General features: G+C 59.0%; 1 protein-coding gene across 11 annotated transcripts in view; it reads right to left on the bottom strand.

The window, feature by feature from the left end:
- P2RX1 (purinergic receptor P2X 1) overlaps positions 1 to 15,357 on the bottom strand; it is a 28,962-nt gene extending 13,605 nt beyond the window's left edge. For 9 of the 11 annotated variants that reach the window (XR_003682734.2, XR_003682735.2, XR_003682736.2 and 6 more), the window contains exons 1-2: positions 7,525 to 7,762; positions 5,786 to 6,179 (exon numbers count right to left, since the gene is read on the bottom strand). Coding sequence is in view for 8 of the 11 variants with exons in the window: in XM_028498170.2 (XP_028353971.1) it covers positions 5,786 to 5,922 (137 nt within the window). In the remaining 3 variants the exon portion in view is untranslated. Of the gene's footprint in view, positions 1 to 5,785; positions 6,180 to 7,524; positions 7,763 to 15,270 lie in introns of those variants that run through there. The other 2 variants (XM_055089932.1, XM_028498171.2) reach the window with 2 other exon arrangements.
- Between the last annotated feature and the right edge of the window lie 1,212 nt (positions 15,358 to 16,569).

Raw genomic sequence — 16,569 nt, 5'->3', positions numbered from 1 at the left:
GTTCCCATGAGTTCTTTTTAAGGAAATTAACACAGTGCTTGGCATTCAGCAAGCACATAATAAATAATCCTATTTATTTATGGTCTCCGGTCCTCCTTCACCAACTCCTCCTTAAATGTCGATCTGTCCCCATCCTCTGGCTTCCATTCTCAGCCCAGGCAGAACCTTGTGTGTGCTGTTGCAGGCACCCTTTGTTCCCGATTTTTTATCTCCACTTCTGCACTCTCCTCCGAGATTCAGTTCCACACATTCAGTCATTCAACAGATATTTATTTATTGGACCCCTATTATGTGCCAACGAAAAACAAACCAAAATTCTGCACTCAAAGAACTTATATAGGGGCTTCTCTAGTGCTCCAGTGGTTAAGACTCCGCGCTCCCAATGCAGGGGGCCCAGGTTTGATCCCTGGTCAGGGAACTAGATCCCACATGCCAGCGAAGATCCTGCATGCCGCAACTAAGACCGGAGCAGCCAAATAAATAAACATTAAAAAAAAAAAAGAACTTACGTAAATGTTGAATCTCCAACTGTTTGGTGACACAGATTCCTCCCCCCTGCCCTGCCTACCCTCCCACCCCCCTCCCAGACATCTCATAGGTACCTCCAGCTTAACTTGACCCTTTGGAAAACAGTCTGGAAGTGCCTCAGAAAGTTAAACATGGAATTACCATTTGACCCAGCAACCCCACTCCTAGAACCGAATACCCAAGAGAACTGAAAACATGTCCACATAGAAACTTATACACAAATGTTCACAACATTATTCACAAGCACAAAGTGGAAACAACCCAAATGTCCAGCTAAGTGTGGAATTTCCATACAGTGGAATATTATTCAACCATTAAAAGGACTGAAGAACTGAAACATGTTACAACCAACGTGGATGAACCTTGCAAACATGGTGCTAAGTGAAAGAAGCCAGACACAAAAAGGCCACATATTGTATGATTTTATCAATATGAAATGTCCAGAATAGGCAGAGTAAGGGGTAGGGAGGCGCAATGGGGAGTGATTGCTAAGGGGTATGAGGTTCCTTTTGGAATAGTGCAAATGTTCTGGAATTAGATAGTGGTGATGGTTGCACAACTTTGTGATTATACTAAAACCCACCAACTTGTGTAATTTAAAAGGATAAATGTTATGACTTGTGAAATCCACCTCAAAATAAAAATTCAACCGGACCAAACTGAATGCCTCATCTTCACACAGAACTTGCTTCTCTGGTGCCCTCATCCTGAAGGACGGCGCCATACTTACCCCAACCCCCAGGCTCACAGCCTGGACATGGCACCCTCCCCCTCATGCCCACATTCTTTGCATCCCTCCATCCTTCCCATCTCCCCTTGGCTTTCATCAAAGAACGCAGAGGGCTTCTTGTGGGGAGGCTGAGACACAAGAGGAGCTGGGGCGGATGCCGGGGCAGCTCTGGCGTGGGGCAGGGAGGACAGGTCGTGTGGCTGGTGATACAGGGTATAGCCTTGGGCCACATGCTATTGGGCAGAGCATCCTTGGAGAGAGGCAAGACCAGACTCCGGGCCCAGGAGGGACTGAGTTCAGAGCTGGGGCCCACACTGGGGCTCAGAGGTTAATTAACATGCAGTCTGCAGACAACTCAGGCTGATGATTCATGTCTTTAAGTGTTTTGACTGAATCACCAACCTCTAAAAACCAAGAGATGTTCCTTTCACCCATAATATCCAATTTCCCACTGCTCTTGAGAAGTCAGGAACTCTGGCCATGCTGGGCACATGTCCTGATGCAGCAACGGTGGGCAGAAGCTGAGCTGTGGCCACCCCCAGTGCGGGGCCTGCTGGGATGATGACCTGTCTTCCGTGCTCGCTGCTTCTGCCTTGGCCTCACCCTCTCCTCTCATCACTGCTGCCTCTTCACAGCCGCCCTGCCTCTGGCCTCCACCCCCTACCCCAGCATCTGCCTGCCCTGGGCCTTCCCCTGTTAGACACCCTTCCATGGCTCCCCACAACCTGCAGGAGAAAGCCCACATCCCTCAGCTCAGCACTGAGAGGCCTGAGCCAGTGGCCCTGCTCACTCCTCCACCTCCTCTCCCTTGTCTCTATTCACGCTCCCTCAGCCTAGCCCTAGTGACTCTTTGGGTGTTCCTTCCCTGCCCCAGGACCTTTGATCACACTCTGCTTTCCAGCAGGAGTGCCTGGACCGAGGTGGGTACCCAATCAGGCTCCACCAGTCAGGACATTCCCTTTCCTTGGCCACAACAACTGGTTCTGGGATGGGCACATGACCCAACCACAGCCAATAAGAGCTGGACCTGGGACTTTTGGTGGAACTCTGAAGGAGAAGACACTTTTGTGCCCCAGGGCTGCTGGTGGCCATTTTTCCACTCTGAGGGCAGAGAGCCTGCCTGAGAATGAGGCCTCCACAGAGGAAAGCAGAGCCGAGAAGATCCTGGCTAGCTTCCATGGAGAACCCAATGGGACCAACCTGAATTCCTCATCTTCCCGTAGAACATGCTCCTGCACCCTCATCAGGGAGGATCCAGCCAGGCCTGAAGCCCACACTGATTTTTCAGTTACACAAACCAGTTAATACCCTCATCCTTCCTTTTTAATCCATTTTGATTGGGTTTCTGTCCCTAGGAACCAAGAAGTTCCAGCTAATTCATCCTCAGCTTCTCTCTCTCCCCCTGCTCACCCTGTACCCCACCTCTGTCCCAGGGAACCTGACACAGGCCTAGGCACAGAGAAGATGCTATGGAAGTGTCCCTGGATGTGTCTCTCCCAGCAATAATTTGTATCTCTCCTTATCTCTGATTGGTGCACTCCAAGATCAGAGGCATGTGATTTCATGAGCTCTGTGTAGGGGCGCACAGGAGGCCCGAGGGAAAGCCAAGAGCAGGACTGCCTGGACTAGAGCCTCCAGGCCTTTGCTCAAGGCTGGTTCCACCACTGTGCCACCTCCTCCAGGAAGTCTTCCCAGGCTCCCCTCCCAAGCGGCATTCATAAATCCCCTTGAGACCCTCCTGTGTGTGCAGCCAGAGCCCCCCAGGCAGGGACATATCCCAGCACACCTCTTGTATGGGCCTGTGAGGTCATGGATGACAGCCCACTGCCTGTACACCTCCAGTTACAGAGAGCTCATCACCTCCCAGGAGACAGCTCTAATGGCAAATTAACCATCCCAATTTGAGATAAAAAGAGTGACATCTTAGCTCAGGCTGCCAGGGCCTCAGGTCCACTCCCTCCACTTGCCCTCGACTTCCCGGAAGATTGTGACTGACAGAGAAAACAGCCTCAGTTTCCCTCCTCGGAGTCTGTTCGGGTTCTCAGCATCTCAGCCTCTCTGCCTCTGTCTCAGTAATTCCCTCTCCATATCTGAGCCTCAGGGCCTCTCTCTTCATCTGAGTGTTGTGTTCCAATGTCTGTCCCTCTGTCCAGCTCTGTCTCTATGCCTGCCCACCCCCCATCTGGACTATCTCTCTGTCTCTGGGGTTGGGGTGTCTGGCTCTTCTATGTTCCCCTCTGTACCCCTGCAATGCCCACAGGACCAGAGAGTCTGACAGACAAGGCCCTTGGGAAGGGGGGGGGTAATTAAAGAAAGGCCATCCCTCCTCAGGAAAGGGCAAATTATTGAGCCTGCGGACAATGTCTTTGGAGGGGGTCCCCTAACCCCTGTGCCGTGGAACAGCTAGGAAACCGAGGTCTGAAATTGTAAGACCAAGGGCAGGCTGGGTTTGGTCAGCAGTTGCGGGTGCCTAGCTGAGCGGTCAGTGCAGCAGTGGGCAGTGGCCAGACGAGGGCACCAGAGACAGCAGGAGTGGCAGCCCCAGCTGGAGTCTGGGGGTTAGTGGGTGTTTCCAGGGACTCTGCCTTCCTCCCTCTGCTCTGTCACTCGGGCAGGTCAGTGGCCCTCTCTGAGCATGTTTCCTTTCCAGGATATCAAGACCAACTTTGGAGTCACACAGCTGGATTCAAATCCTGGTTCAGCCTTTTTCTAGCTGTGAGAACCAGGCTAAATCATTCAGTATCTCTGAGTCTCACCGACACCGAGGAGGCCACGTCCATTTGGAAACTGAGCGCACTGTCTTGGGAGAGAGGAAGGGAAGGAGGGAGGTAGTGAGGTCCCCGTCACTGGAGGCATGTGTTCAGGACTGGATGGTGGCTTGGGGCATATGCTGCAGCTGGGGGTGGGGTGGGAGGACTGTCCCTTTCCCTCTGACAGTCTGTCACCAACACACAAAGGAGGGCTGGCGCTGCTCCCGCGCTGATCCGAAAGCAGAAATAGGGAACCAGAGGGGCCACGGGGAGGGCAACATTCTCCCAGCCTCTTGGTGGGAGGGATGGGCTGGGCCTGGGTGGGCAAGCTCTCTCTTCCCTGGAGGTTCAGGAGTGTGGCTAATGGTGGAAACCCATCGGGGCCCCGTTAGAAGGGTTCTCAGAGCCCTTGTGAGGAGGGAAAGAAGAAGGCAGAGTCAAGGCTGGGGATCAGGAGGCCCCAGTTCTAACTAGGCCTAGATGCTGACTTGCTGTGTGACCTGGAAACCCCACTGCTCCGCTCTGGGTCTCTTTCCCTCACAAGCTCAGTGACACCGCAGATATCAAACTGGTTTGTGAACAGTAAGGAGGCAGAGTCTAAAAGGTGTCGGAGGGCTGGGTCGTGGCCCTGGCTCCACCCAACCAGCTCTGAGGCCTCGGGGGCGGGATGGATGGGGCAGAGAGGGAAGGTTGTTTTGGATGCCAGAGGCCCTGGGGGGACCAGGTGGTCACTGGCCTCCTGGTCAGCCCGCCCTAGTTTGGTCTCACAGCAAAAACGGGGACATGGAGACCAGAGGGGCAGGGCTTCTGGGTGCCCCAGAACCCCCAGCGGGGGCTGAACCCCCTTCAGTGGCCTTGAGGCCTCCAGGAGCCCTCTGTGGAGCCACTCTAAGTGGACATAGTGTCCCTGAACCAGGGGCGCCCAGCCCCAGGGGCACCCCCAGCAGCCACACCCGATAGGCTCGTGCCCAGACACACGAGGGCACGTGCACCCCACACAGAGCCCTGGGTACGACGCACACGCATCCACACACCACACACACGTGTAACCACATAAGCACCTGCCCAGACAGCCAGACCGATTTCAGGAAGATGGCCTTTGCGTGGGTCCCAGAACAGCAGCCCACAGGGGAGTCCCACCTACTTCTGCCCCTGCACCCCTGGGACGGTGGGACAGGCCCCACGATGCCCAGAAAGGAGCTGTCATCCCCGGGACCAGAACGGACCTCCCACCTCTGTGTGACATGCCACCATTAAGGCAGCAGGTGTTCTGAATTTGAAGGTCTCTCTGCTCAGCTTCTGGAATAGACCAGGATGCCTTTACTTTAGTCAGGGCAGGTGAGAGCAGGGCCCGTCCCGCTCTGGCCTGTAAAGTGGGGTGCGGCCTCCATCCCTCAGGAGCTGCGTGGCTTGGCTGGGAGGTCAGAGGTGGAAGGGCTGCGGCTGCGGATGGCTGGGGCCCTGGCCTCTGATGCCTCCCACCCCTTGAGGGAACCGTTGGCAGTGAGTCAGTTCCTCAGAGCCCAGAGGCTTTGCCTCCCGTTCACCACATGACCAGAGCCAGGGTTGCCCCTCGTCCCAGTGTCCCCATCTAGGCAGCGGGTTAGCAGGCTTCCCTTCCTTCTGAATGGCACCAGAAAGGTCTGTCAGGAAGCATGACAGGCCATGGAGAGAAAGAGGGGCTCTTTGGGGTCACGGGAAGCATCGCAAAGCCTGGAGGACAGGCCCGGGTTGGGGGCTGGTGCAGGAGGGCAGCAGGGAGGGGGTCCAGACTCACCCAATGACGTAGACCAGAACCACGAGCTGGATCAGGCGGAAGACGACGCCCACCCTCTTGTTGCGCACAAGCACCATTCGGGGAGTGTCGTACTCAAAGAAGAAGGCGGCCAGCTCGTCCTGGAGCCGCCGCGCCATGGTGGCCCAGCGGGGGGCTGAGAACGGAGCCCCCTGCACGGCCTCGGCTCCCGGGCTGAGCCAGGCGTCAATACCCACGTCTACAGCGAACTTTCTAGGGGTTTCCCAGCCCCTTAGGAAGAGCAGGGTGGGAAAGGTGGGGCCAGAGGTCAGGAGTCAGAGGTCAGTTGTCAGCACTTGAGCTGGGAGGGAGAGTCCTTGGGTGGTCAGAGCCGCTCTTGGCCCCTGGCAGGCAATGGACTGTGGACCAGCTGTGCCTGTGGACAAATAAATTCCCAAAGATAGATGGGGGCGGGGCCAGGGGGGCCACCCAGGCCCGGCCCCACTGCCCCTCCTGGTTCCGCCTGGGCCCTGCTGGGCCTCCGGAAACGGGAGCTGTTGGCAGGAAACCATGGGCCACCCATCACAAGCAAAGATAAAGCTGTCAGCCCCCCACGAGCTTGGTAGAACAGATCTGGGGGCCCAGGCCAGGGCCTGGGTGGAGTGGCCTCAGGCTGGAGCCCTCCCCAAACCAGGGACCCATCTCGTATCCAAACATCCTCCCCACCCTACCTTGGCCCCCAGGTGGAAAGCTCAGTCCCTGGGAGTCTACAGCCAGAAGGGCAGAGAGGAAGGAGGGCTGCTTCCAGTCCAGCTGCCTGACACGTCCTGAACCTGTGGCAGGACCCCCACTCCGCCCTTATAGACCACCTTCCATCCACCCATCCCTTTGGGTCTGAGCCTGGCACATGCCCAATCGACCTCAGTGTCGGGCTGGCATCTCCATCCCCCCACCTCTCTTGTCCTGGCCACACCTCCACTACCCTGAAACCAGCACAGGGCGCAGGAACCCAGGCAAGGCGAGGGCCGCGTCTGTTACACATCACTGTTGGGTTCCCAGAGCCCAGCAGGAAAAGCCTGACATCGGACTGCCCCAGTGAACACCCCTGGCTGTGCTGCTTGCTGTGGGGGCCTGGGTACCTTGCCTCACCTCCCTGAGCACTTTGCCTCACCTCCCTGAGCTTGCTTTCTCGTCTGTGAAATGGGGCAATAATGGGAACTTCCTCATAGGTAGAGGCCAGGGGATGGGTCCTGACAGCACTGAGGACAGAGAAATTGAGGCCACCCCTGCAGCCCCTGCCCTCAACCCCAACCCAGGCCCCGAAAGCAGGGGCCCTGGGGGCTGGGCTGGGGCAGGTCCTGTGTTAACTCTCCGAGCATCAGAGCTGGAGGCTAACTCCCAACCTCCCTCTCATTTTGCAAGTGAGGAAACTAGAGCTCAGAGAGGAGAAATGAATTGCCCAAGCTCACCCTGCACGGTACAGGAAGCCCCCGCTTGAAGCAGGAAGGTCTCCCTGGCCCTCCGTCCACCCAGGCTGGGTGTCCTCGGGGCTCCCCCTCCCCGCCTGCCCCGTCCAGGCTGCCCCACCCTGAAGGCTGACGGGAGTCCTCTTCCTGGCAGGCCTTTAGCTGGGAAATCACTCTGGGCAAGGAGCCAGGCCCCGGGGCTGGGAATCCCAGCCTCCCGTCTGAGTAGAGCTGCCTTCTAGACAACAAGGGGCCCCCACAGAGGGCCCCTCCAGCACCCCAGGCCAATCCCCCCATCAAACAGATCAGCCTCACCCAACACAGAGTTCCCGCCAATCTCAGGCTCAAGGGTCTGTCCGGGGATGCTGCCTTCAAGAGGGGCTGGTGAGTACCACGTCCTGGCTTTTCTAAAGAAAATCCAGAGATGCTGGCAGACAGAGCAGAGGTAGCCTCATCCCCTTGGCCTGGTCTTGACCCCAGACAAACGGGCCTGTCTTCTTCCCAGCTGACCTCATGGGCCTTGGAATAGCAGGCGCTGGACATGAACTGTTTGCAGTGGGGGTGGGGTGGATGCTGACACTGTGTCTGGGCCATCTCTGTGTCCCACTCCACCCACCCTTCTCAGGACAGCACACCACACTTGGGAGGGTGGCAGGCACTAAATTGGGGGGGGGGAGGGAGGGAGGTGTGGAAGGAGGTGTGGAAGGAGGGAGGGAGGGGGGATGAAGGGAGGGGGGATGAAGGGAGGGGGGATGAAGGAAGGGAGGGAGAAAGGGAGGAAGGGAAGGAAGGAAGTCAGGCAGTCCTTCTCCAATCTGTGTCTGTGCCCTTCACTCCGTCACCATGTTCTCCTCCTTCTCCCCCGCCTCCTCCTCCAAGGAGCTAGGCTTGCTGACCGACAGATGGACCAATGGACAGACAGACTTGCTTGGAGCACACACATGTGCTCCTGTTACAGCCTCGGTTCTGACCCTGACACTCAGAAAACAGGATGCCCGGGAGGACAGTCTCATCTGGGGATGTTATCATAACCAAAAATGTGCCCAAAACAAAAAGAAATAAAAGCAATTACATTTCTTTCCCCAAATTCCTTTTCTTGTGAATCACTCTGCGAGAGTAAGACAGGCAGCTGATAAGGTCAATGACTCTCTCACTGGTTCTAAAGTGCATCTTTCCATCGAGGCTTGTACTTTCCCGCCCTTGGCCCCCACTTCAGCATCCCCAGGGATAGATATCCGTGTTTGTTCCAGGCATTTTGGGAAGTGAAGGAAACCTACAATTCTGCAGGCTTTTCTTTACAGCAGCCCCGTGATGTAGGCTCAAGAATTGCCATTTTACAGATAAGGACACTGAGGCTCTGGAAGTTAAGGGCCTTGCCCAAGGTCACACAACGATTAGCTCCTATATCTGCTGGTGGCCGGGAAGGAAGCTCCCCAAAGTCTGAGATCTTGGCCCAGAGCCCACCCTAAGACTCCAGCCCTTCAGAGCCGCCAGACCTGCCTTATAAGCCCAAAGGCCGGATGGCCTGAGCGGGTACTGGGCCGGGCCTTGTAGGGAGGCAAGGCAGTGCTGCCAAGCTTGGCCCCAGGATGGCCTCCCCTGCCTGGCTAAATTTAGCCACTCTGTGAGGGTGGAGGGGGCCTGTGTGTCTATCCTGGAGGCCAGCCCGGGCCCTCAAGGAGGTCGGCACAGGCTCCAGTGGGTCTCCTTGGCCACTCAGGGTCCCAGGGTTGCAGGGGCCATGCCTCTGCCCGGAGAGGAGCTCGGTCCAAGCTCCCACACCAGCTGGTCCAGGCTCAGTGTCCACACAGCGTCTCAGACGCTGTGGAACAGGGCCCTGGGTTGGCCTAACTGGACTGTCTAGGGGAGGGCGGGGGAGGGGGGGCATCCATGGGGAGGCCACTACGGGGGTCCCCAGGCTGGCTTCTCCCCACTGCCCAGATCTTGCATGGCTTCTCTGGCCTCTTCCGTCCCCTACTAAAGGCCTCCATCTGGCTGGAGCCCCTCTGCCCGATTGTCCGAGGCATCACGACCCCCTTGTTCTCCTCCAGGCTTTTGGGCCGTCTCCCCTTGGTCCTCAGCCTCTTCCTGGCCCTGGAATGTGGGGACTCTTTGGGGCTGGCCTGGGCCACTGCCCCACAAACACTGCGCACACACCTGGAGGCCCGCCCCCCGCCAACGCTGAAGCCGCGACACCTACAGCAGCCGCGTGCCCGCCACCTCCTCTGGCTCCCACCTCTTTTCTCTTTCTTCTAAATCAAACTGCACTAAGGTATAATTTACATGCAATAAAATGTACCCATTTTAGGCACACAGTTTGATGAATCTTGACAAATGCATGGAACTCCCCTCCCCTCCCCAATCCCTCACCCTTCAATGTTCCCTCCTGCCCCTTTGCTGTCAATCTTCTCCAACTCCCAGCCCCCGGCAATCACGGATCTGCTCTGTTGCTACAGCTTTGTTTTGCCTTTTCTAGAACTTCATGGAGGTGGAATTGCTCAGTATGGGCTCTTTTTGGTTCTGGCTTCTCTTCCTCAGCACCAGGGTTTTAAGCATCATGCATTCTGTTGCATATATGGGTACGTTGCTTTTTATTGCTGAGGAGTATTCTGCTGTATGGACACGCCAGCTTGTTTATCCTTCCCCTGTTGATGGACATTTGGGCTGTTTTCAGTTTGAGGCTACAATGAATAAAGCTGCTGTGGACACTCAGGTTCAGGTCTTTGTGTGGACACGTCTTCATTTTCTGTGTTTGCCCTTCCATTTCTCCCAGTGCAGCCCCAATGGGCATCCATCCCTCCTGGGAGGGGTGCAGTGTGGGGGGCCGTAGGAGCACAAAATCCTGGCCTCTGGAGGGGGCAGGGGGAGGCCATGGGCATTTTGGTCACTGCCATCCCCGAGCCAGTGCCAAGTGTGCCGGGGCTTTCCCCGGAATTCCCTCCTGGGTCAGCGGCCGTGAGGTAGGAAACCTCTGTTTACCTTGGCCCATCGGGCTCCATGTCCTGTGGGCTGGACAAGGCCGGACTTGGGCAGGGCTGGGTGGGGACGGAGGCAAAGCAGGCCTGGCCACGTGCCCCAGAGGCTGCCAGGAGCGCTGGAGCCCGCCTGCCTCCTATGTATGCACCCCAGGCCCATCTTAGCGCCGCTCGCTGCCTGTCTGTGAGGATGAGGGCCAGCTTGATGGTCAGACTTTCAGAGGGCCTCAGGCCCTTTATCTGTAAGACAGAGCCCTACGCCCTGCCAGGCCCATCTCATGGAGCTGGCTGAGGACCCAGAGACAAGGTATATGAAAATGCTTTGTGATCTGAGATGGACCTTGTTCAAGAGAGAGTCCTGCCCATCTCCGGCTTCTGCTGTGTTCTGTGGGTCAAATCCTGTCTCCTAAATAAAGCCTGGGAGCTCCGAAGGGTGGGTCCTGCCTGTCTCCTCTGGTCACGGCCTGCTTCCTGGACGTGCCATCCTTGCATTACACGGGGCCCTGGGCTCAGAAGGGCCCCGCCCTTGGTGTATTGCTCTGCTGCCACTGTTAAGAAATTCTTAATTTTTGAACAAGAGGCTCCCCATTTTCATTTTGCACTGAGCCCCACAAATTATACAGTTGGTCCTGCCTCTGGCCCCTCCCAGAGTCACGGGCCCCTCCCAGCCTCATCTCCCAGTGAATCGTGTGTAAAGGGCTTTGATCACATGCACAAACTTTCAAGTGCTGTACACGTGAGGAGAAGGCAGTCAGGCCTCTGCTGCGGGGGCGTGGCTCCCCGCCCCCTGTCTGAGGATGAGCTCTCCCTCCAGCTGGCGTGGGAGCCCTAGACCTTCACTCACCGTTCCTGGGGGAGGGGGCACAGGTGGTGGGAGCCCCCAGGGAGACACCGAGGGGGCAGAGGGGCGACCGCTCTCCAGGAAACACGCTGGCGGCCCTTGTTGCCCCAGACACTCAACCTTTATTTCTCTACCAGACTGCGCGTCAGCAGGTGGGTACGGGGCCCTGCCCCCTCCCCAGACCTCCCTTCCCCCGGCAGGAAAGATGCGGAGAATCTCTGGGGGCTCCAGGAAAGTCCCACCCGACTCTGATTCTCTCACTTTCGAGAGAGGGGAGGGCGGAAGTGTGGGCAGAGGGGCCACTGAACGTGGAGCCCATTTGTCTGCAAGGCAGGCCCGGGGGGGGGCTTTTGATTCTGGGGACCAGGACAGGGATGCGGGTCTTGATTTACACATAGAATAATCACTCTGTACACTCTCTAGGAGGGGCGAGGACGCACGGCCATTTACTCACTGCTTCTTCCGCTCTTAGCTAATTTTTGCTGGAGGGGCAAACGCTGAGTGAAGAGAACACTTGTGTCCCGCAAACGCTCTTTTCCCATCATCGGAAGGGAGGGAGTGGACGTGCCCTTGGGTAGCTAACCGTTCTTTGGGTCGTCCTTTCGGCCCATGGGCGTGGGGGCTCGGGATCATGCAGTCGTGCAGACCTTGATGCGGCCGGGCGCTGGGTCAGGGTGGCAAGGCGCAGTGGTCAGGGACCCGAGGACGGCTCGGGACTCAGGCGCCAGGGACACAGAAGGCAAATCTGTCCTCCGCCTGGCAGAGCAGTCAGCACCAAGACGGCGTGTGCTTTGTCGTCTTGGAACAGAGAACCCTGAGACTGGGGGTGCACCGAGCTGAGGCAGGCAGGCCGGCCATCTCCCAGGAAAGGGGGTCCTTGCTCCGCCCCCTCCCCCGCTCCCGTGTCCCTCTCTCAGAGCCTTCCACCCCTGCACACATAAACACACATAAACAGGCGCAAGCCCTCGGGAGCTGACTCCGCGGAAGCAGAGTGGAGGGGGCCGTCCGCCCTCGCTGTGCACAGCTGGGCCTGGCTGTCCCCGCTTCACCCCGGGCCAACCCGGCCCCAGCCCAGGCACCGAGGGAGAGGTCAGAGTGGTTCCCAGGAGAGCTCCGTCTCTGCAGAGACGCCTCCGAGGAAGGGGAAGCGGGCTCCCGAGCGAGCTCGTGGATCTGGGGAGGGCGGCTCTGCTGCGGACTCCCGGGCAGGCCCCTCCACCCCGGGCTGTGGCTCCTGGGCCAGAGCTTCAGGGATGAGCTGCCAGGAGAGCCCTGGAGACCTGAATTACACAGCCCCCAGGGAGACGGCAGTGGGGACAGAGAGCCCGGGACGGGCCTGGAGGTGGCCGCCCGACCTCAGCAGGGCCCAGTGAGCAAGCGGGCGAGCGTGCAGGCGGGGGCTTCGGGGGGCGAAGGCCTGGGCACCGTCACTCTGAGGTACACACTGGAAACTCCACTCTGCTCCGGCACTCACTTCTGGCCCTTTTCTTCTGGAAGAAGATCCGAGAGCGTGTTAAGATGTACGTATGAGAGCACACATCCAGACTGCTTCCTTTTGGCCCCTTCTGTCCTCCTCTTTCCCTGGGACAGCCCCACTCTCCCACAGTATCTCTCGGTCGGCCCCCAGCCCCGCCACACCCCCTGGATGTCCCTGGAGCTTCCTTCACCCCACATACTCCATCAACTCCCTCAGAGCATCTGATGCACATTCTCCTCTTGGTTTCCAGTTTGGGGAACCGCTACCTACCATCATGAGGCCCAGAAACCCTGGCCATCCTCTACTCCTCGCCCATCCCACATACCAGGCCTGCTATTTCACCATCTTCATCTCTCTTCCTCCGCTGCCCCCACCAGGACTCAAGGCCTGTCACCAACACCCTCCTGTCCCTGGCATCACGCTACAGACCTAGCCCATCACTCCCTTCAATGGCTCCCCAGCTGCCATCAGAATAAACTCCAAACCTGCCTCATGTCCTGAACCCTCCCAGATCGGTCCCCACTCAGTCTCTCCAGGCCTCCCCTCCCTTCAGCCTGGCCCACAGGACTCCGCCTGACAGTTGAGGTGGGGTAAGAGGACCCTGCCCCTGACCCCCCGGGACTGACCCAGCATCCATAGTTCTTCCCAGGACACATCTCTCGTAAATCATGGGGAAGCCATGAGCATCAGGCCTCAGCAAAACTTCCCTAAAAGGCCACCAGGCTGGCTTGGGAACGTAACAGGGTCCCCTGTCTCACCCCTGCCCTGTCTGCCTTTAGGAGGCCCGAGGGACTGCGGCTGCACAGGGCCTAGCTGTCTGGACTGCCAGCGGGCACACTCCACCCCACCTCTCAGAGGTGGCCACAGATACACAGCCTGTGTCCGTCCTGCGGGCCCCATGGCCACTCCTGAGAGCAGAGCACCACCCTTACAAGCCGAGCTTCACCAGGACCATAGCCAACATCTCAGGTTAATGGTGGAGGTGGAGGCACCTTCCGGGACCAGCTCACCCTGGGCTGGGCCTCAGCGTCTCCCTCCCAAACCAGCTTAACAAGGTCCACCAGCCTCCCTGCCCTTAGTCTCGCCCCCATCTACCCTCCACGGTCACCCCAGTCCCTCCCATGCTTCCACCCTTCTGTGGCTCTCTCTGCCCTGAGGATAATGTCCAGGGTCCTTACCTTGGTATCCGAGGCCCCTGCCACACTCTGGCCTCAGCCCTCTACCCTGCACTCCAAGCCCCAGCTCCACTAAAGAGGCCAAGCCTTTGGAGCCCAGCCGCTTCTCCACCAAGTTCAATCCTCCCCTTTCAAACCTCTGCCCAAACCCCACCTCTTCTAGAAACCACCCCCAACCCTGGCCCAGCAGGGGCTGCTCCCTCCCCAGTCCTTCCAACCTACCCGGTCCTGCTAGGGGCCTGCTCCCCCCACCCAAGCCAAATCCTCCGTCATCCAGTAGCCAGCACTGGAGCAGTGCCCAAGACAGAGGGCATTCTCCCATTGGCTGAGAAACGTTCTCACTTTTCAGCTTTCCAGAAGACGAGAAGACGCGACGCGGAACCTCTTGGCTAGGGAAAGCTCTTAAAGACGAAGCTGCCCACATACCCCTGAAGGATGTGGGGAACTTCGCAGGTGAGTTAGTGTGGTCAAGGTTGGCCGGCAGCCTTCCTGGTGGACCAGCCCTGTGCTCCAGCCAGAGCTGGGGCTCCTGCAGACGGAGTTTCAGGTGACAGAGCCATTTCCCTGCCTTCACCTCCCCAGAAGCACCCAGAGGGTGGGCCCGAAAGAACCACGCAGGGGGCAGAATACCTTGTCCGGCTTGGCTCCCCCTTCCCCCGACCCCGACCTGTGGGCTCCAACAGACCTTGCTCTGACCGAGCACCCACCTCTACCCTCTGCTGAGCCCCCTTCCCCCTGCCATGCGTGTGGTCACCCTCTGGACAGACCTGTGGTGGGCCCGCTTTTCCAGAGAGAGGAGGCCAACTTGTTTTGGCCTTTTTAAAAAGAAAATATTTGCAGTGCCTGGGAAGGCTGGCCAGCATGGGAGATGGGGGCTGATCGGCTGCCCTGGCCCCTGCGGAATGACAGGCATGCGATCTGTTTATGGCCCCCCGCCCCGCCCCGGCACCCTCCCCTGGGCCTGGGATACATTCCTGCCAGAGGTGGCCCTCAGGGACCCAGCTGCTCCAGAGCAGGCCTCAGCCATCTCTGCGCCTAACCCGGGGCCTCAACAGCAGCCTGGCCACAGACTCCCAGGAACAGGGACTTGCTCACCCCTGCCTCCTCCCTCTCTGGGCAGCTCGGGCAGTGAGAATGATGCTGCCTCCCTGGCCCTTGGCAGGGTCAGAATCACCCACGCTCTGAGCCCCTGGCAGAGGCAGGCAGGTGGACACTGCCCCCCACCCCAACCCTGCCATTCTGTCCTCCATTCCCGGGTTAAGGCAGACCCAGAGCTGTGAATTCAGAAACAGAGAACCGCCTGGGAGACTGTGCTGAGAATGCCTGCATAAAATCAGGCCCGGTTCAGAGAAGTCAGAGGCCAAGGCCCAGAGAAGGGCACAGCAGGCCTGGCTGTGCAGGGCTGGTGGCGAGTGAGGAGAGCGAAGCCGCGTGGCTCTGAGCAGCGCTCCCGCTGGCGGCCCAGTGAGCCCAGGGCCCCAACCCCTGCAGCGCAAGACCCCGCGGACACTCACTGCAGCCCGGAAGCAGGGGCGGGCAGGGAGGCGGGCTGGAGGCGAGCAGGGTGGGGAGGGTCTGGGGCCTCTCACTCACCATCCACGTGCTTCCGGGACAGGTACTTGAGGGCCTCATCAAGCAGGATGACAGGCAGCGATATTTGGAGCACCACCACCCATTGGCGCCCGCTCAGCGGGGTCACTTGGAAGATGAGCTGGGGCGGGATGGTTTTGGTGTAAGGAAGGAGTGCTCAGAGCCCCCCAGATCCACTGCTTCACACACGCAGGCTACAGTGGACTCTTCACGAGCATGTCTGAGGTGCCTCTCAAGGTCCCACCTCCAGATCCGTGTCCCCCCGGTTCCCTCTGCCTGAGGTGCTCTCCTCTGCCCTCACCCAGAGGACCAAATCCGTCTGTTCTGTTGGGAAGTGGGAGGGATTCTGCACTGGGAAAGGGCATCGGCTTTCCTCCTGCCCCAGCCTGGGGAGGATCCCCACCTCTCCTGTTCCCCAAGTCTGGGGGGAGGGTCCCAAAGTGGGGGACACATCTGGAGGACAGTGGCTGGCCAGGGTCCCAACACAGGCTGCAGTCACGGAGCACCATCAGACCGCCCCCCATCACAGCCCCCAGGCAGTTTCCGTCACGAACAGGCCCCGAAAGGCCTAGCGTCAGAGAATTAGGACCCTGCGGCCCCAGGAGCCCGAGAAGGTGAGCAGGGCCGGGTGGAGACTCACGGGCAGGGGCGGCAGGAGCAGGACGAGGAAGTGCAGGGCCATGGACACGGCCACCGCCACCAGCAGCCAGGGGTTCAGCCAGGGCGGCATCCGCAGCAGTGACTGGTTCTCCGAGACGCTGCCAAGGGCACGGGGCGCTCACCTCAGGCCAGGGTGCGGGCGGGCCCCGCCGTGGTCACCCACCCGCCCCCCCACGTGAGATGCAGCAGGTGGTCTGGGCCTCGGCCTTGCCCTTTGAGGACGGGAGAGCTCCTGGGAGGCCAGTGCCGCCGGGAGGGCGATGTCGCTGCTGCCCTCTCAGCCCCCAGGGGTCTATGCTGGGGCTTGGACGCCCCTTCTCTGCCCCTCAGACCCGATCCTGGCCCCTCTACTTCCTCAGACCTCCATCACGTCTCCCTTTGCCCCCTGGATCCCAATGTTGGCCCCCATTTGTTCTCAGAGCCCTCTCCTGGACCCTTCTGACGCCCAGACCCCAATCCTGGACCCCCTGAACCTCAGACCGCACTCCCGGACACCTCGGACCCCAATTCTGGGCCCCACAGACCCCCGGCCCCCGTCACTCAACCCCCGCTCCAGGCCCGTCTGCGCAGCCCACCTGTTAAGGGCGTTGCACATCTCAGTCGTCACCAGCACAGACAAGGCCATGGTCGTGGGGAAGCGTG

The sequence above is a fragment of the Physeter macrocephalus genome, chromosome 14, assembly GCF_002837175.3.
Source record: "Physeter macrocephalus isolate SW-GA chromosome 14, ASM283717v5, whole genome shotgun sequence".
NCBI lineage: Eukaryota > Metazoa > Chordata > Mammalia > Artiodactyla > Physeteridae > Physeter > Physeter macrocephalus.
This window is presented reverse-complemented; position numbering and strand designations above follow the sequence as displayed.